The 21,521-nt window shown below is 34.6% G+C and overlaps 1 protein-coding gene across 1 annotated transcript in view; it reads left to right on the top strand.

Moving 5' to 3' along the window:
• Window positions 1-1,460: 1,460 nt before the first annotated feature.
• The window catches only part of LOC133333507 (spondin-2-like), a gene marked incomplete at its 3' end in the record, with an annotated part of 64,807 nt that continues 44,746 nt past the window's right edge, over window positions 1,461-21,521 (top strand). Inside the window, exon 1 of the mRNA XM_061541825.1 lies at window positions 1,461-1,857. Within this exon, the coding sequence (XP_061397809.1) occupies window positions 1,461-1,857 (397 nt within the window). The remainder of the gene's footprint in view (window positions 1,858-21,521) is intronic.

Genomic DNA, 21,521 nt, shown 5'->3' with positions numbered 1-21,521 from the left:
CAAACACACACACTCACGTAGAAAGACAGTAACAAGGACCGATAAGAGATGGAAATGAACCAACAGTTATAATATTGCCAAGCAACAAGGCAACAGGCTGTTAGTGTTTACAACACAGACAATATAAACTGTGTGATACCCAGTAGAGTTAGTGAAGAGATAGAGAGAGAGAGGCAGAGAGTGAGAGTGTATGCAAACTACCGTAGTCATTTCACTAAATAACAAAACAAACAAATTTCCCCGTTATTAGTGTTTGAGTAAAGGAAATTGTTTTGTTTCACCAGAGAGAAGAGTAGAGAGCGAGAGAAGTGATGCGAGCGAGATAGTGTGAATGGCAGAGAGTAACGGCTGTTCGAAAAATGAAAATGAAACATTGAGTTGTGTTTATTGTTCCCCCACTATACAATGGAGCAAGCAAAACACACAGTGTTTGTGGGTGCCATACACATATACACACACACTCACTCACCGTTTCACACACAGCCAGCCAGCCGGGTTAAGAACTATAACAGAAGCCACTTTTAAAGGGAAAATAATCAAAGATGAACATGTTTCGTATTCAGTATGAAACGAAACTTTAACGGATGCGGACGGTCTGGAAACGGATGTTTTGAAAGGTCTCTACAAAAGCGAAATAAAAATAAATAAATGAATACAAGGAAATAAATTGTAATTGAAAAATAAATTTCAAACGAAAACGAAAAAATAATTATTTCACAAAATAAAAAATAATTGGAAACGAAAAAAAGCCCGACGAAATTAAATAAAAATAACAAATTAAAAAAAATATATCGAAAAAAATTAAAATAAAAAATCTTTTAACATAAAATAATTTCTTGCTTAATCTTGAATGAAAATTTGTAAACCAATTACATCTTAACGACAACAACAAAATCAGCAAATTTATTGCAAACAAATCACCTTTTGGAGGTGATAAGGTGAACGAAAATCAAGCCGAAAAAATCGGGATAACAAAAATAAACAAATGTTAATGGCTGTCATTAGCCAGTGACAGGGAGTGCGTAAAGAGAAAAAACCGGCAACACGTAGAAAAGCAACAAAATAAAAAAAATACGTGAAACAAGTGACATTTAAATTTTAAATCACTCGAGCAAAGATAAAACAAAGGGAAAATGTAAAGGAGGGGAACAAATCAAGGAGGAGATGTAAAAAAATCTGACTTAAAACACAACACAAGAGAGAAAAAGAAAAAAAAATAGAAAAATTCAACAATAAAAAATAGAAGACAAATCTAAAATCTATCAAATAATAATAAAAAATTTTCGCGAAATACAAATTTTAAAGAAATTCACAAAACAGTTCCCAAAAATAAAATTTCTACAAAATTTCAATTTAATTTTTATTTTTCGTAAAAAACTCACCTTGCCATGAAAAAACCTCCCGCCCACAACATGTATAGCCTCATAATTTTCCTCATTTCCCTGCTGCCTTGCTGGGTAATGCCGGCTCCATCTACCGCACTGGATGCTGGCAGCTATTTTACCTCAAATGGTTATGTATCGAGTCCCTCGATTTATTCGTATACCATTGAAAATCAATTACCGCAAATCAATCAAACACAACGTGAAGTGCCATCATATTATCAAGCGGCAAACGGAAATAATAATCGGAACTTATATTATACATCAGAATCCTCTTCAAATAATAATCGGGATACTAATTCACAATCTACACCGCTATTGGGTTCAGCACCCACTCAGCCGGCACCAATAAGCGATTGCACTGTCGACCGTTTGGCGGTCTATAAAGTCGTCTTACACACCTATTGGACTAGGGAATTGTTTCCCAAACATTATCCAGATTGGCGGCCCACAGCACAATGGACTAAGACAATAGGTAAGTGGATGGAGGAAATTATTTTTCTTTATTTATAAGGGTTGGAAAATTGAAAATTTTGGGAGATGAAAATTTTAAACTAAAATCGTCAAAGATGAATTTTGAAAGTTCTGAAAAAAATTAAAACGTAAAAAAACACAGCAAAACCGAAGAGATTAACAATATTGGACTTATTGGACTTAGAACTATCATAGCCACAGAGAAGATAGTTTTCAAAGGGCCCAAACCTATGATTTCCCAAGAATATTTTTTTAACGACCAGGGCCTGAGCTTTTATTGCAATTTTTCAAAGAACCAAAGACGTACCCCTTTGAATAAGAATCAAAGTTTCGGATTTGTTACAAATATTTTTGAAATAAACCAAAGCCTTAAATTTCTTTGGAATTTTTTTTTCAAACGACAAAAAGGTGGTTGTTTTACAAAATAATTTTTAGGTCTTAAACTAACTAAGGGATACTTAAAAATAATATTAAACCAGTAAGGAAACTAGTAAAGTCGGACTGGACCGACCATATGATACCCTTCACCACTTTGGGTATATTGTACATACGTATCCTTACAATTATACAATGTTCCCTCGAAAGATATTTAGGAATTTTGGCGCACCATTCACATTAAATCGGACGAAAATATATATTGGAGCAATATCTAAATCTGAACCGATTTTCACAAATTTTAGCAGATATAATTCTAGGCTCAATTCAGTATGCTGAGCCAAATTTCGTGCAAATTGAGTGGTATATAGGGACATTGGTACACCATTTACCTTAAAACGGACGAAAATGTATATGGGAGCTATATCTAAATCTGAACTGATTTTCACCAAACTTACCAGACAGGCTTAATTCAGTACGCTATGACAAATTTCGTGCAAATCGAAAGATATTTAGGGACTTTGGTGCACCATTTATCTTAAATCGGACGATAACATATATGGGAGCTGTATCTAAATCTGAGCCGATTTTCACGAAACTTAGCAGACATTTTTTCAGGCTTAATTCAGTAGGCTGTACCAAATTTCGTGCAAATCAAGAGATATATAGGGACTTTGGTGCACCATTTACCTTAAATCGGACGAAAATATATATGGGAACTGTATATAAATCTGAACCGATTTTCCTATAGATTGACTCGAAAAACACAAAAAATTAAGTTTTTGGCCCACTGTATCCAAAAAATTTTTATCAGATCATTGCCCAATATTATTGGCGTTGTCCTTGACCATAACTTGAACCTCTTGGGAAATGTCAAACCCATCAGTGCTATATTCCGTCCTCTAGTGTGTTAATGGCTTACTAAATAATATCTGAAGACGTAAGCACCTGTAAATATTGAAGTGCAACTCCCACATCCGAGTAGATACATCACTATAATTGGTATCAATTTAAAGGTCAACTACTCCTCTTGGATAAACCACCAACTTCTCGAGTCTATATCCTTCAGGAGTAAATATATACGCCATAGAATACAAATTTTGTGATTTTTCACACAAAAGTCAGGGTCCATTTGACCCGCTAAATATTGACCGATCTTTACCAAAACAGGCATGTTTATTCTTTGGTCCGATCCCCTTCTCCATGTAAAAATTCCCAATGTTTGGACCATAATTGCAGCATCTAGAGCGACCAGAAAAACCGACAAAAATTAAGTATTTGGTCAATTTCATCCCCTAAATATTAACCGATCTTTACCAAAAAAAGGCCTTCATTGGCCAAAACCGGTCCTACATGCAAAATTTTGTGAAGATTAGTCCATAACTGTGGCCTGTATCGTGTTTACAAATTAAAATGGACAGATCGACTCAGATAGTCGAGATATGACGATCGGTATACTTAAAGGTGGGTCTAGGACCAATATTTCGCGACGTTACAAACTCGTGGGGCGGCACAAAGCTATAATACCCTGACAACGATTTTTCGAAATTTCAATAGGGTTCGCCCTTGGGCCAAATAAATGAGATGTGCCAAATTTCTTTAACTTCGAATCATAAATGCGACCTGTACTTTCTTTACAATTTAACGTGGACAGACAGACAGACAGACGGACATGCATAAATCGACTCAGAAGTTGATTCTATGCATATTCTCAAAAGGAACCATGTGTCTATCTTAAAATAGTTTTTAAAATATATTTTTTAATGACCCAGTTTAGGGCTATGAATAACTATTGAGAAATCGGATCATGTAATAGTCCTTAAAATTTTAAATTCCTTGATTTTTTTTAGATATATTTTGTATTCCCTATTTTCCAAATTTTAGTTTTCCCTTCTTCAAAAAATATTTCTACTCTCTTACATCAAAAATTAAATTCCAATTATTATTTCTTCTATTTGTGTGTTGGCATTCAAGATGTTCTTAGAACATATTTTATTCTCCGTTTTTTTTTCTTCAACAAAAATTTAATTCTTTAGTAAATAAAGGATTATGACCTTTTTTCTTCTATTTTTTTTTAATATTTTTTTGTTGCTGGTGTTCCATTGGCATTATTTTCTTGATATTCTTTACAAAGTTGTGAAGCATTTATGGCAACAGACTTTTTTATTCAGTCATTCTTTTATTCATTTCCACACATATTTAGTTATTCATTTTTGTTACATTCAAGCAGTTAAATAAATATGTATTTATATTAATATGGTATGGTGTGGGGTTATTAGTGAGCAGAGACGGAGAAAGGTAGGGGGGTTCTTTGGTAGAATAAAAATTTTGAATTAAAAAAGTTAATGAATGTTTCTTCTCCTTAAAAATTGGCTTTTAATGATCGATGTTGTTTACGACTTAGGAATATATTTTCTTAAACAAAAAAATTAAATATTTACCTCATCAACTCTTTTAAAAAATTTTTTATCTTAACTGAAGGGGTCTGCTTGTATTTTTTGTTTAATTATCACTGCTGTCTGTCTACTTTAATATTTTTTTTATTTTTTTTAATTTTAATTTTTAGAAAAATCCTACATAATCGACTCTTATGTCTCCTTTGAAGACAAATGTTGAACTTTGACAAATTTGAATTTATTTCGCATATGCAAGTTTCGCATCAGGGCGGAATAAATACAAGTTATCAACGTACGACCTTTGTAAAGCCACATAGCCCAATATGCCTGATGAGCCGCTTAACCAACGGCGAAACGCGCCGCATAATGGTGGGTACGTAGGTTCTTCTCCTGGCTTTCCTTTTCATTGCAAAACTTAGATCATCAAGCTCGACTCGAGGATATTTATTGAAAGTTATATAAAAAAGTATTTTTAACAAATTTCAAGTCTCAGTGTGGGTTTTTTTTTAAATATTTTTAGGCCTCAGCCCACAATGTGGATTTTCTGAAGATGGATTTTCTTTTCAAAAAAAATTTTTTATTTATAAAAATAGATTCTTTATAAAAATATTTTTTAGCATCAAAAATCTAAAAATCTGAAAATAATGAAGAAAAAAAATGTTTTTTTTTATAAAATCTACGCTCTTGGCTATTTTTGTAATTTTTTTCTAGACATTTTTTATCCTTTAGTTTTCCCCTCCCATAGTATCAATTTGGCCACGCCATTGATATCGTATTTTTTATGTATGTATATTTATATGTATGTTTGTTGCCATTCAAGTAATTCTTCTTTCAAGAAAACCATTCATTCAGCCAACCATCCAGCCAGCCCTTCAAAACCCGCCATATGTTTGCAGGGCAACAATGTTTAGGCCTCTTGCAAGGGTTTCCTAACCTAACTAAAGAAGGGAATGCTTTAAAGATTATTTTTATTTTATAACCGGATGTTGTGTGTAACAGCATTCCCATATATACCCTTGCACTTACAATTCACACACATACATACATAGCTACACATACTTAGACATACACAATAATAAAAAAAAGAGTTCCTTTTTGTTGTTGTTGTTTTTTTGCTGTAGTACATAATGCGATTTGTACGTGTTTAACCTACATTCAAAAGGCCTTATGTTAGCACCAGGACTTTTATGTGTGTGGCAGCCATCCTGCCTGCGATTCAGCCTTAACCATATCCTTATGCTGTTCCAGAATATCTTTCTACTCTCAGGGTTTTTGTTGTTGCTGTTTTTTTATTTCTACAACAACGAGAAAAGATTAAGTTTTCTTTCATTTTATTCCCTTACTGGGTTATTTCCTCCGTTTAAGAGGGCCAAAGAAACGAAACAAAAAACGGGAATAAAATGTAAGGCAATGTTGCAAACTTGAAGCGGTTCCTTGGCTCAGGAAAAAAATGGGTTATCATAAAATCTTATTGCAGAGGTATGAAATAAAAAAAACACACAAAACTACTACCATATGGCCACTTAGTAAGGAAAATGGAGCCTTTAACAGTTTTTTTAAACCATGGCTAAGCAGAAGAATTTAGATTTTTTAATAAGCCATCCCCCCACCATCATTCAAGGAGTTAAGAAAGTAGGGCAACTTAATGTAACAAGATGTTCGAGCTTTTTGGGGATTATAAAAAATCATGTTTAAAGTGAAAGTTAAGTGATAAAATGGCTATCACTTTACACACACCACCACCACCATGAGCTGTTTAGAAAAATTTGTGTGTGTGTATGGATGAGCGTTTTTTCTCTTTAAATTGTCAATAAAGTCAAGTGGTCTTGGATAGGTTTTTAGGGGATTGGAATATTATTGGAGGGTCCTAATTTTTACATATGTGAAAATTAAATGTTAAACATTATTGGAGTTTGGGAATGATGGCCACTTAACTAATGAAAGTTTGTGCATTTTTTGTTTTGCTTTTGAAAATTTGGTATCAATTTGCCATCCAACATGTTTGATAAGATGAGATAAAAAGTATTTTTGTTTTGTTTGCCTATTGATTTGTTCTTCGTTTAATTTTCAAATTGAATTTTGATGTTTGGAATAAAAGGTATTGAAAATGGAAACAACAAAAACGAAACACTTGATGCTCTATTTTAATTTCTCCAATTTTCAATTTAAAATATAATTAGAACTAATTAAATTTTAATTTTAAAATTAACTTTTTATTAATTTTTTAAATCCAGCCAGTTGTGAAGACTTTCAATAATGATAAAAAAGTTTCCCCTTAGTGTCAAATTCTTATTTTTGTAATAAATCTTTGCGTCTGCATTTTTAAAAATATTTCTGGCTAAAATATTTTTTAATTAAGTATTGACTCCTCTGCTAAAAAATTAAAAAAAAAACACATTGGTACCAACAAATTATACCCTACACAACTATGTTGTCAGGGTATTGTAGCTTTGTGCAGCCCCAAGAGTTTGTAACGCCGCGAAATATTGGTCCTAGACCCACCTTTAAGTATACCGATCGTCATATCTCGACTAGCTGAGTCGATCTAGACTTGTGTGTCCGTCTGTCCATTATAATTTGTAAACACGATAAAGGCCACAGTTGTAGAACAATCTTCACGAAATTTTGCATGTAGGATGGGTTCGGCCCAATGAATACCCCTATTGTTTTTGGTAAAGATCGGTAAATATTTCGGGGATGAAATGGACCAAATACTTAATTTTTGTCATTTTTTCTGGTCGCTCCAGAGGCCGCAATTATTGCCCAAACATTGCGAAATTTTACATGGAGAAGGGGATCGGGCTAAAGAATCAGCATGCCTCTTGATAAATTGTTAAAGATCGGTCGTTATTTAGGGGGTCAAATGAACCCTGACTTTTGTGTGAAAATTTACATTTTTTATTCTATGGCGTATATATTTACTCCTGAAGGACATAGACCCGAGAAGTTGACAGCATATCCAAGAGGAGTGGTTGACCTTTCAATTGATACCAATTATATTGCTATATGTACTCGGTGGGAGTTACACTTAAATATTTACAGGTGCTTACGTATTCATATATTATTTAGTAACCCATTACCACACTAGAGGGCGGAAATATAACGCTGATCGATTTGAAATTTTCCATAGGGTTCCAGTTATGGTCAAGGACAGCGCCTACAATTTTCGGTGATGGTCAGATAATAATTTTGGTATGGAGTGGATCGAAAACTTATTTTTTTTGTATTTTTCGAATCGATCTATAGGCCACAGTTATAAGCCGAAAATCACCATACAACCCACGGTGAAGAGAATCTGGAGAAGAAATTACTGAATATTGTGAATATTCGGAAAGTATGTCCGTATAAGGAAGAGGTGCTGTTGACCTCAAATCAGTCAAGAGGGTCCAATTATCACAATATATATATATATATATATAAATGCGCAAAAAGTTAGAGTTCCGTGATAGTTGTGTAGGGTATCGTATGGTCGGCTCCGTCCGACTATACTGCTCCGCTCACTGGTTTCTAATACGCATTGTTGTGTTCTTCATAAATGTGTTTTTGAACCACTCTGCTGTCTCTTTTTGTTTTTAACTTTCGTTTTTTTTTTTTTAATTCCACACCAGTACCTAATCTTTAATTGGTATTAAGTAAATATTTTTTGTTATTCCGTGACCTATAGTGAAATTTAGAGTAGAGCATTTCCTTCCCTTATACCAACCCTCTAAAGTGAACCACATTGGGAGATATTGGCTAACGTATGAAAGTCACCAAACTACCTTAACAATTATTCTATTTTTTAAATTATGTAGCCAAACTTCTGTGTGGATTTTTTGCATATACATATAATAATTACAGATTTCCTCTGTTCGGTGACCCATAGTGAAATTCGATGTAGAATAGTTGTTACCTTTATATCATCCCACCAGAGTGAGTAGCAAGAGGAGATTTTAGCTTTATATGAAAATAACCCCAAAAAATGTATAAAAATTAAACATGGATATATGCATAAATTTGTGAATGAAATATCTCACATATATATGACAGATACAGATTTCTTGGTCTCGGTGACCTATAGTGAAATCTAGTGTAGAATATTTCCTACCTTTATAACAATCCACTAAAGTGAACCCCATTGATAGATTTTGGCTGAGTTTCAAAATACCCCGAATTATGATAATTTTATTATTTATATACTAAGATTTGTGAGTAAAATATCACCTATACATGTTTCATCTAGAGATTTCTTCTGTTCTGTGGCCTGTAGTGAAATCAAGTGTAGAATTATTCCTTCCTTTATACCAATCCTCTAAAGTGAACCACATTTAGAGATATTGACCTTACTCAAAAAGACACGTAAATAACCTCAGCAATTATAATACTAATTTATTTTTATTATATTGCCAAAATTCTGAGTGGATTTTAACACATACGTATAATACATACAGAGTTCCTTAGTTAGGTGACCCATAGTGAAATTCGATGTAGAATATTTGTTCCCTTTATAGTATACCACTAAAGTGAAAACCAAGGGGAGATTTTGGCTTTATACAAAAATAACCGCAAAAACAAATTATACAAATTATACTTGGGTAAGTGCATAAATTTGGGAATAAATTACCTCACATATATATGATAGGTAGGGATATCTTCCGTTCGGTGACCAATAGTGAAATTTTCTGTAGAATATTTCCTCCCTTTATACCAATCCATGAATGTGAACCCCATTGGGAGATTTTGGCTGAGTTTCGAACACACCCTTTTACTATTCCAAAAATCATAATATTTTTTGTAAGTTTATACTAATGTTTGTGTCTGAAATTTCACCTATATATATATATATCGCTTTTACAGATTTCTTTTTTTTCGGTGACCCATAGTGAAATAAAGTGTAGAATTTTTTCTCCCTTTATACCAGCCCTCTAAAGTGATCATCATTGGGAGATATTGGGTAAAATTCAAAAGCCACCTAAAAAGTCTAAACCGTTTTTATATATTTTTTTTAATTATATCCAAATTTCTGAGTGGATTTTTACTCATTCATATAACATCTACAGATTTCCTCTGTTCGGTGACCCATAGTGAAATTCGATGTAGAATATATGTTCCATTTATATCATACCACTAAAATGAGTAGCAAGGGGAAATTTTGGCTTTATGCAAAAATATCCCCAAAATTTTATAAACATTATACTAGGTTATATGCAGATATTTGGGTACCAAATATCTCACATATATATATAACAGCTAGAGATTTCTTCCGTTCGCTGAACCATAGTGAAATTTAGTGTATAATTTTTCCGCCATTTATGCTGGGCCTCTAAATTAAAATTTTTGGAAGATTTTAGCTGAGTTTCAAACACACACTTTAATAATGCCGAAAATCATAATAATGTTTGTATTTATATACTAACATTTGCGAATGAACAATCACCTATATTTATCGTATATACAGAATTTTTTGTTCGGTATTGAAATTTAGTGTAGATTTTATCCTCCCTTTATACCAGCCGTCTACCGGCACTTCTAGGTCCCATATAAGGGTCTTTTTCTCAAATGTTAGTATTTTGAAGCTTTTGTGCAAGTTTTTCAAGGGAATTGGTTATAAATTGGTATAAGAGAATCTCATTGAGAAGAAATCTCCCTTTCAAAAGATATCAATATTTGCCCCGATATAACGTTACCCCAAAGTATTCGGTATTTGTAAGCTATTGGGTACGTTTTTCATCAGAATCAGCATTAATTTGGTATTTTGGGTTTTCATGGGCTGTCAAATCTTCTTAACAAAAACTGTCAACATCGGATTACATTTTGGTATAGCACCCATATAAGGGTACCCGACCCATTTTCCGTATATTAAAGGTTTTATTCTTATTTTCCAACCGATGTGGTTATAATTTAGTATAAATGGTTCTTGAATGCTTATATATATATAGGTCCGTGTTTTCACATATAGCTACCACATAATCTAAGCAGGCCAGTTTGAAGGCTTCATCCGCATTTTCTCATAACAGTGTCTGTAATTTTGGCATTCCGAGTGATTGGAGGGTAGAATAAATTTTTGCGAAAAAACCAGGTTTTGAAATAATCCCTCACCTCATTTGCGGATTTTTTCAGCTTTATGCTGTATTTTTCAAACAAATTTTCGAAATATGTTCCTGTGTTGACTTAGCCTTCATATGAAGGATCCAGTGTTTTGAAGGTTTAGGCCGAATTTTCCTTTTGCCGAATTTTGCGAAAACCCAGGTTTGTAATTTTTCAGCTTTAAACTGTATTTTCCAAACGAATTTTCGAAATATGTTCATGTGTGGACTTAGCCTCCATAAAAAGGTTGAGGTGTTTTTAAGGTTTAAGCCGAATTTTCCTCTGAAGATGTTGTATATTGGCAATCTGGTTCTTGGACAGCAATAGGAAAACATCTCTTCAGAAAAATTTTCTATGTCAGACGATGTTTTGTCACAGCTCCCACATAAAGTTCCCGCTCTATTTTCGGTAATCTCTAACCGAATTTATTCATCGAAGTGGCTATAATTTGGCACTTAGGATTACTAGATGTTTTGTCACAGCTCCCACAAAAAGTTCCCGCTCTATTATCGGTAATCTCTTACCGAATTTATTCATCGAAGTGGCTATATTTTGGCACATTTGGATTCCTAGCGAATACATTTTTTTAGAAATTATTCAATACAAATGATCTGTTTAGTTGTCGTTATGAACTTCAACCTGGTTTTCCAAATTGAGTGTCGGTAATTCGAAGGCATTTTGGATGCGCACCATGTGGTGGAGGGTATAAAAAGTTCGATCCGGCCGAATTTAATGACGTTTTTATTTGTTATTTATTTAAAATAATTTTTCATATTTTACAAAATTTTCTATTCCTTATTTCCCCCTAAATCTCTCTATCAATTCATTTATTAACATCCAAATAGAAATAAATAAAATATCTGATAAAGAAAACCACACAAATAGTTAAACTATAAATTTTACTTCAATAAATTTTTTTCTTCTTCAAAAAATCTGAAGAATTTTTAATAAAAAAATACCTTAAAAAATAATACAAAAATATTTACTCATACATAACAGGAACTAAATTTAAAACATACGCACACACACACACAGACTCCAACATCTAGCAATTGACACCCAAAGTCATATCAATTTAAAGCGGAGACATTCAACCAGACAAATAGGAGGAAGAAGACAAAAAAATCGAAACGAAAACATAACAATTCAGGCGTTGAAAGGAAAATATTAAATTTACTTCCGTTTTCTGTTTTTTTATTTTTTTTCTTGTAGTGGTAGTTGTTGTTGTTGAAATATTTTCCTTATGGATATTTCCTGTTTATCAGTTATTTTTGTAGAGACTTTTTTATGGTTACAAATGAAGAAGAAATGGCGAAGAGGAAGAGAATGAAAGAAAACAAATAACATTAGTATATTTTATTTGTTTGTTTGCTTGCGAGAAAGTGTGTGTGTATCTGTGTGTAAATGTTTGGCTGGCAAAGAAAAATGTTATTTGAATTCAAATGTTGATTTTCATAAAGTCCTTACGAAGACAGAAAACAACAACATCAGGAACAACAACTACATTACCAAAAATAACATTACTTTTGGAAATAGCAGCAATTTGTCGAATTCTTGTCTTGATTTTAGTTTTTCGTTTTTTGCTTCTACTTCTTTCCTTCTTAAAGTTCTCCACTCCTTGGCCATTTGCCTGCCATGGCGATAGGCCTGGCAGACAGCCTCTAGAAAAAAGCCCAGCAGACATTGAAAAGAAAAAAAATAACATGCCAACGAAAAATTGCTTGTTTCCTTATGCTGTTCCATCTTCGACTTTCGTATATCCTTGTTTTTTGTTTTTCCACTTTTCGCTTACAAAGTTGCCAAGAATGTTGAAAACATTTTCTTTACGTTTTTTTTCGGACAGTACCAAAATAAATTCGTTATTATGTTCGTGCAAAGATAATCATCGTCATGTTTCGCAAGATACCAGCAGCAGCAGCAGCAAAAATTCTTTATTTATGAGCTTAAGATAAATTCGAGTGATGGATCTGAGATGGATGAAGTCTTGGGTGGTCATTTTAATGATGAAATACGAATGAGTTTTTGAAAGGTTTCGTTTTTTTGCAATTTTTGTTGTTGTTGTGAATTTTGAAAGGAATTTTTTAAATTGATATTGCGAATTTTATGAGGTTTGGAAGGGAAGAGGTTGGATAAGGTGATAGACAAACAAGAATGTCGAAATTTAGAAAACATATTCTTTCCCACATTCAAAGAACAGGATTTAAAAGGTAACAAATATTATTACTCATACGCTTCAATATTTGAACATTTAAATTACTCATACGCTCCCATTCACTTCAATGATTAACAATAATACGCAACAGTGGCCAGCAGAGAAAATCACATAAGGAGCAGGGCATGGAATTTTTTACAAATATTTCTTCGAAGGCTCAGACAAGGGGTGGATCTTTTAAAAAATAATTTTCAATGGCTGGGACTGGCGTATAATCTTTATACCCTACACAACTATTTTGTCAGGGTATTATAGCTTCGGGCAGCCCCTAAAATTTGTAACTCCGCGAAATATTGGTCCTAGACCCACCTTTAAGTATTTCTCAACTAGCTGATTCGATCTATACATGTGTGTACGTCCGTCCGTCTGTCCATTATAATTTCCACAGTTATGGACCGATCTTCACGAAATTTTGCATGTAGGATGGGGTGCTGGCCAATGAAGACCCCTATTGTTTTTGGTGAAGATCGGTTAGTAGTAATTAGGGGATGAAATGCACCAAACACTTTATTTTTGTCGGTTTTTCTGGACGCTCTAGAGGCCACAATTATGAGCCGAATATTTACATGGAGAATTGGATCGGGCCAAAGAATTAGCATGTTTTGGGGACCTGCCAAAGGCGTGGATTAAAAAAAATGAGGGCATTCCAAAGGCGTGGATTTTTAAAATTTTTTTGGAGGTCCTTCCTAAGGTTTGGACCAAAAACTTTATTTTTTTTTCTGATTTTCTGGTCGTTCCAGAGGTCACAATTATGCTCCAATCATCGCGAATTTTTACATTGAGAAGGGGATCGGGCGAAAGAATTAGCATGCCGCTACCCTGGCTTTTGTGTGAAAAATGACAAACTTTGTATACTATGGCATGTATATTTACTCCTGAAGAACATAGACCGGAGAAGTTGACAGTGTATCCGAGGGGAGTGGTTGGCCTTTAAATTGATACCAATTATATTGTCGTATGTACTCGGATGTGGTAGTTACACCTAATTATTTACAGGTGCTTACGTATTCAGATATTATTTAGTAACCCATTGCCACACTAGAGGGCAGAAATATAGCGCTGATCGCTTTGAAATTGTCCATGAGGATCCAGGTATAGAAAAGGACAATGCCTATAATTTTCGGTGATGATCAGTTTATAATTATTGGATTAAATGGAACGAATACTTAATTATATTTTTCACCACACTCTGGTAGAGGGTATTATGTATTTTTGCATATGTTTGTAACAGGCAAAAGGAATCGAAATAGAACCATGGTTCCTTTTGAGAATATGCATAGAATCACTTTCTGAGTCGATTTACGCATGTCTGTCCGCCTGTCCATCTGCCCATTTTAAATTGTAAACAAAGTACAGGTCACATTTTTGATTCGATTTTGATAAAATTTGGCACAGCTCATTGATTTGGCCCAAGGACGAACCCTATTGAAATTGGGAAAAATCGTTTCAGATTTAAATATAGCTCTCATATATATTTTCGTCCGATTTAATGTAAATGGTGCAACAGAGTCCCTATATATCTTACACGATTTACACAAAATTTGGCTCAGCGTACGGAATTAAGTCTAGAATGATGTGTGCGAAGTTTCGTTAAAATCGGTTCAGATTTAGATATAGCTCCATATATATTTTCGACCGATTTTAGGTAAATGGTGTACCAAACTCCCTATATATCTTTTGATTTGCATGAAATTTGGCATAGAGTACTGAATTAGGTCTAAAATGATGTGTGCCAAGTTTCGAGAAAATCGGTTCAGATTTAGATAAAAATCCCATATATAATTTCGTCCGATTTAAGGTAAATGGGGCACCAAAGCCTCTAAATACATTCTGACTTGCACGAAATTTGGTATAGCGTAATGCATTAAGTCTAAAATGATGTGTGTTAAGTTTCGTGAAAATCGGTTCAGATTTAGATATAGCTCCCATATATATTTTCGTCCGATTTAAGGTAAATGGGGCACCAAAGCCTCTAAATACATTCTGACTTGCACGAAATTTGGTATAGCGTAATGCATTAAGTCTAGAATGATGTGTGTTAAGTTTCGTGAAAATCGGTTCAGACTTAGATATAGTTCCCATATATATTTTCATCCGATTTAACGTATATGGTGTACCAAAGTCCCTATATACCTTTCGATTTGCACGAAATTTGGCACAGCGTATTGAATTAGATCTAGAATGATGTGTGTTAAGTTTTGTGAAAATAGGTTCAAATGAAAAATTCAGTATCGCTTGCAGAATGACATGTTTATGGATCCAATTTCATTTTACTGGTCCCTTAAAAATACGACGTCTGTAAGGATTCATCTGTTGAATATACCCAAAGTGGTGAAGGGTATCATATAGTTGGCCCCGTCCGACTTTTCTATTTTCCTTACCGGTTTTTTGTGTTTTTTTTTTCGAGTCGATGCCAATAATAGGCCGAACATCACAACACAACCCACCGTGAAGGGAATCTGGACAATTAATTAGAAGGGCTGTGAACTGAATATGAATAGTAATATTCGGAAAATATATCAGTGTAAGGCAGAGGTGCTGTTAACCTCTAATCGGGCTAGAGGGTGGAAATAACACGAAATATTGTACGAGCTCGGAATAAACATCCGCAGAAAGTTAGAGTTCCGTGGTAGTTGTGTAGGGTATCGTATGGAAGTCGTATGTACGACTATATTGCACCGCTCACAGGTTTTGTTATGATTTAAAAATATTTCCTTTGTCTATTTTCATAGAAAATATAATTTTTCTTTAAGGAAAACAAGAAAACTATCCAAGCCATGTTCCGCAGAGAACTTGGACGCTGCTGTTTTTCTTTTTCCACTTTATTTCCCCATAGTTGTTTTTCCAATTTTTTCTGCTCTTGTCCTGGCATTTTGTGTCGTAAATACATATTTTAGAAGCTAACTTAGTTTCTTGTTCTTCAGTTAGTTCAGGGTTTTCTGTTACTACTTTTTTTCGTTCTTTTTTTGTTTTGTTTTTCATTTGGTTCTTCTTTTGTTTACTTTGTCGTCCTGTTGGTGTTACTTTTTGGTTTCGTTGTTTAGTTAGAAATTCAGTAGTAGTTTGTCTAAAGTTTCCATTTCTTGGGAAAATTATTTTTCCTTGGGCAAAAGTTTATTTTTTCCTCGAAACTACGAAGAAGTTGGAGGTCCATGGAGAAGATGAAGCTGGAAAGAAATTTTTGCTGACATTGAATGCATGCCTGCATGCATTCCTTGTTGCTCTTGTTGTAGTGAGTTGTCTTATTGGATTTCAGATATTTTTTGAAATTGTTTTATTTTTTTTCCTTTTCTGGCTGCCATGAAACATAAATCCAATTTAATATTATCTGAATTACGAAAAGGAGATTTAAGTAGATTTCGCTAGAATCGCATAACAATTTCTTTCAAATAGAAGAAAAAATAAATTTCTAATTTCCAAAAGCCACAATTAATTCCACCTTTTGAAATGCCATTGACAGCAGCTTGAATGTGAAATTTCCCTGGAAACCTGATTGATTAGAATATTTGCAAATCCCTTAAATTACTTTCCGAAGATTGCTTTCACAGTCAGACAAGGCAACCCCCTCGACCGCTCTCCTGTGGCAGCTTTTTGTGTGTGCTTTGATGCTTGAGTAGATAATGACATACTTTGTCACAATGTGAGTGTATGTGTGTGTGACTGAGTGTTTTTTTCATCTTACCATGAAAAGGCTCTTGTCACACACGCTCACACACACAAAGACATTTTCCTCTGTAATTATTTGAATGAATTAAAAGTGAAAATCAAAGAAAATTCGAACAAAAACCCCATTGCATTGCGAAAATGGAAAACTTGAAGGATCATTGAGTAAATATTCTTCTTGTGGCAAAATAAAACGCAAATAGTCATTTTGCTATTCCATTGAAGAATAGGAGGAGGGGGAGAAAATGATGCGGGGTAAGAGGGTATAAACTCATCTAACATCCCCACCATATATCCATACCTTTGTCGATATCCCATCTCCCCCTCAGTTTAATTACAGAGTATCAACAAATGTGGAGATACTTCGAATTGCTTTCCCTCTGCCATAGTCCTCCTCATCAGGATAACGGTACTTATGAACACATGTAAGAGAGTACTCAATGGTATTAGCAAACATATTTTTGCTGAAGATATTTAGACAGACCACACACACATACATGGGGAGGATGTGTGGAAAGTGATAGCGGGAGGAATTAACAGGCCAAGGGACTGGATTTTAAAATGGATTTTGGATTTTTAAAAAATATTTTTTTAGCTGAAATAAGCATGGAAATCGACCGGGAGCTATATCTAAATCTGAAACGATTTTCACGAAACTTCAAGTACGTCATTCCAGACTTAATTCAATACGCTGTGCCAAATTTCGTGCAAATCGAAAGATATTTAGGGACTTTGGCGCACCATATACCTTAAATCGGACGAAAATATATATGGGAGCTATATCTAAATCTGAACCGATTTTAACGAAACTTAGCACACCTCTTTCTAGACTTAATTTAGTACACTGTGCCAAATTTCGTGCAAATCGAAGGAAATAAAGGGACTTTGGTGCACAATTTACCTTAAATCGGACGAAAATATATATGGGAGCTATATCTAAATCTGAACCGATTTTCACGAAACTTAGCACACATCATTCCATACTTAATTCAATACGCTATGTCAAATTTCGTGCAAATCGAAAGATATTTAGGGACTTTGGCGCACCATATACCTTAAATCGGACGAAAATATACATGGGAGCTATATCTAAATCTGAATCGATTTTCACGAAACTTAGCACACATCATTACAGACTCAATTACGTACGCTATGTCAAATTTCGTGCAAATCGAAAGATATTTAGGGACTTTGGCGCACCATATACCTTAAATCGGACGAAAATATACATGGGAGCTATATCTAAATCTGAATCGATTTTCACGAAACTTAGTACACATATTTCTAGAATTAATTTAGTTAACTGCAAATCGAAAGATTTTTAGGGACTTCGACGCACAAAATCGGACAAAATTATGTGTGGGAGCTATATCTAAATCTGAACCTATTCCCAGGAAACTTCACCTACGTCATTCTAGGCCTAATTCAGTACGCTATGCCAAATTTCGTACAAATCGAAAGACTTTTAGGGACTTCGACGCACTATTTTCCTTAAATCGGAAGAAAATATATATGGGAGCTATATCTGAATCTAAGCCGATTTTTCCCAATTTCTATAGGGTTCGTCCTTGGACCAAATAAATGAGCTGTGCCAAATTTCATCCAAATCGGATGATAAATTCGAGCTGTAATTTGTTTACAATTTAACATCAACAGACGGACGGACATGCATAAATTCTATGCATATTCTCAAAAGAAACCATGGGTCTAGCTCATTTCCTTTTGCCTGTTACAAACATATGCACAAAGACAGGGTATAACCAGTGGTTGGAGCAGTATAGTCGGACGGCCCGACCATACACAGCTTCCACGAAAATCTAACTCCCTGTGGTCCTATACTCTGAGCTTGAAAAATATTCGTGTTGTTCGGCTTGTGGCCTATAGATCGACTCGAAAAAACACGAAAAATTAAGTTTCCTCATGGAAAATTTCAAAGCGATCATCGCTATATTTCCGCCCACCAGTGTGGTAATGGGTTATTAAATAATATCTGAAGACGTAAGCACCTGTAAATATTTCTGTGTAACTCCCACATCCGAGTGCATACGACAATATAATTGATATCAATTTAAAGGTCAACCACACCTCTCGTACATACTATCAACTTCTCGGGTCTATGTCCTCCAGGAGTAAATATATTCGCCATAGAATACATATTTTGTAATTTTTCACACAAAAGTCAGGGTCAATTTGACCCGCTAAATATTCATCGATCTTTATCAAAACAGGCATGTTTATTCTTTGGCCCGATCCCCTTCTCCATGTAAAATTTCGGGATGTTCGGGTTATAATTGCGGTCTCTGGAGCGACCAGGAAATCAGACAAAAATTAAGATTTTGGTCCATTTCATCATCTAAATATTGACGGATCTTTACCATAAAAATGGGGGTCTTCATTGGCCGGAACCTATCCAACATGCCAAATTTCGTGAACATTGGTCCATAAATGTGGCCTGTATCGTGTTTACAAATTATAATGGACAGACAGACGGACACACATATCTAGATTGACTCAACTAGTCGAGATATGATGATCGGTATACTTAAAGGTGGGTCTAGGACAAATATTTCACGGTGTTACAAACACTTGGTGCTGCACAAAGCTATAATACCCTGACAACATAGTTGTGTAGGGTAGAAAATGCACACATCTTGTAAGCTCTTAAAAAATAATTTAAAATAATCCATGATTCTTACAAAAGTTATTTTAACAAAAAATTAAAATCAATATTTAAATTATTTTAATAAAATTATGAATAAAAGGTCTCAATTCCCAATCCCCTGGCTGTTGTGCCATGTAACCATTAGATTAAGCTGGGGAATAGAATTTTCGTTATATAAAATAAAAGAAAAACAATTTAAGGCAATTTCTTAGATAAACATTGACAAAACATTACGACAAAATACATAAACGGCACACCTTAGACCAAATTGGTGAGACACAACACGGACCCCCTATAAGTACCCCATCCATATGCCTTACATAAAATGAAAGAAAAATACACAGAGCTCGCTCTTTCTCCCTTCTCTGAGTAGACAATTGGACACCTTTTGTGGCATATTAAAGCAGCGGCAGCATTTGCCGAGGCAATAAATACAAGATTTGTCAAAGCCCAAAATAAAATTTGGTAGAAAAAAAAAAACATGCTTGGCCTTTAAAGGCAGAATATACCCACCCCCCACACACAAAAAATCGAACTGGAATAATGGGACTGATGGTTGTTGTGGTGGTGGTAATAAAAACTAGACAAGATTTGGTCTCTTCTTCTTTTGAGAAGAAAAAAATTGTGTGGACAGTTTCTGGTAGGCCTGTTAAGAAGTAGTGTGTGTGTGTGGAGGGGTCCACACATACATCACCCACACCCCCACATCGTCATGCATTTTGGCCACCAATTGAATAAATTTTTTTCTTTCCCCTTCCTCGGTGTTTGTGTCTGTGAGTGTCTTTTATAGACTCTAAGTTTCGGATAATTTAGTTTTATTTGAATGGTTGGACCCTTCCTGGTGGAATTTTTTAATAGCCGTAAATTAAAATGTTTGCCGACAAAAAGATTTCCATGCATCGAGGGGTGCAATGTCTTAAAAGTGAGAGTGTGTGTGTACGTATGCTTAAGCTCTTTGTTTGCAAACACAAAGATCTATTGTGAAACGTTTATGTTGTGTGTGGATTGTAAAGAAGTGGCCGGGAGGTGGATGATGGTGGGAGGTATAGTTTTTTTGACAATTTAACTTTGACCCGTATCCAATTTTTTTCGACAACACTTTAGTTATGCTTTCAGCTTAGAGACGTGAGTTGTGTGTAAATAATGCCGAGTATGAGTGTTGCTGTTGTTTGTAAACCATTAGTTAAGCCTGACAAATAGCAACAGAAGTCCAGTGGCCAAAGATTGAAGATTCTATACGAAAATATTTTTATAAAGGTTGTACGAAAAGATATGCGTGCATTTTTATACCCTACATAACTATGTTGTCAGGGTACTTTAGCTTTGTGCAGCGCCAAGAATTGGTAACGCCGCTAAATATTGGTCTAGACCCACCATTTAGTATACCGATCGTCATATCTCGACTAGCTGAGTCGATTTAGACATGTGTGTCCGTCCGTCCGTCTGGCCATTATAATTTGTAAACACGAACAGGCCACAGTTATGGACCAATCTTCTGGCCAATGAAGACCCCAATTGTTTTTGGTAAAGATCCGTTAATATTTAGGGGTTGAAATGGACCAAATACTTATTTTTTGTCGATCGAGATATATGAGTCGATATAGACATGTTTGTCCGTCCGTCCGTCTGGCCATTATAATTTGTAAACACGAACAGGCCACAGTTATGGACCAATCTTCACGAAATTTTGCATGTGGAATGGGTTCTGGCCAATGAAGACCCCTATTGTTTTTGGGAAAGATCGGGGATGAAATGGACCAAATACTTAATTTTTGTTAGTTTTTCTGGTCGCTCTAGAGGCCCCAATTATAGTCCGAACATCGCGAAATTTTACATGGAGAAGAGGATCGGACCAAAGAATAAGCATGCCTGTTTTGATAAAGATCGGTCAATATTTAGCGGATCAAATGGACCCTGACTTTTGTGTGAAAAGTTAGAAATTTTGTATTCTATGGCGTATATATTTACTCCTGAAGGACATAGACCCCAGAAGTTGATAATATATCCAAGAGGAGTGGCTGACCTTTAAATTGATACCAATTATATTGTCGTATGTACTCGGATGTGGGATACTTAAATATTTACAGGTGCTTACGTACTTAGATATTATTAAGCAACCCATTACCATACTGGAGGACGGAAATATAGCGCTGATCGCTTTGAAATGTTCCATGAGTTTCCAGGTATGGTCAAGGACAACACCTATAATTTTCGGTGATGATCAGATTATAATTATGGGATGAAGTGGACCGAAGAGTTTTTTTTTGTGTTTTTTTAATCGATCTATAGGC

The sequence above is a fragment of the Musca vetustissima genome, unplaced genomic scaffold (genome assembly GCF_032173495.1).
Source record: "Musca vetustissima isolate MV318-11 ecotype Yass unplaced genomic scaffold, APGP_CSIRO_Mvet_v1 utg20336, whole genome shotgun sequence".
NCBI classification, from domain to species: Eukaryota; Metazoa; Arthropoda; class Insecta; order Diptera; family Muscidae; genus Musca; species Musca vetustissima.
The sequence above is the reverse complement of the archived record's forward strand: the minus strand, read 5'-3'. Positions and strand labels throughout refer to the sequence as shown.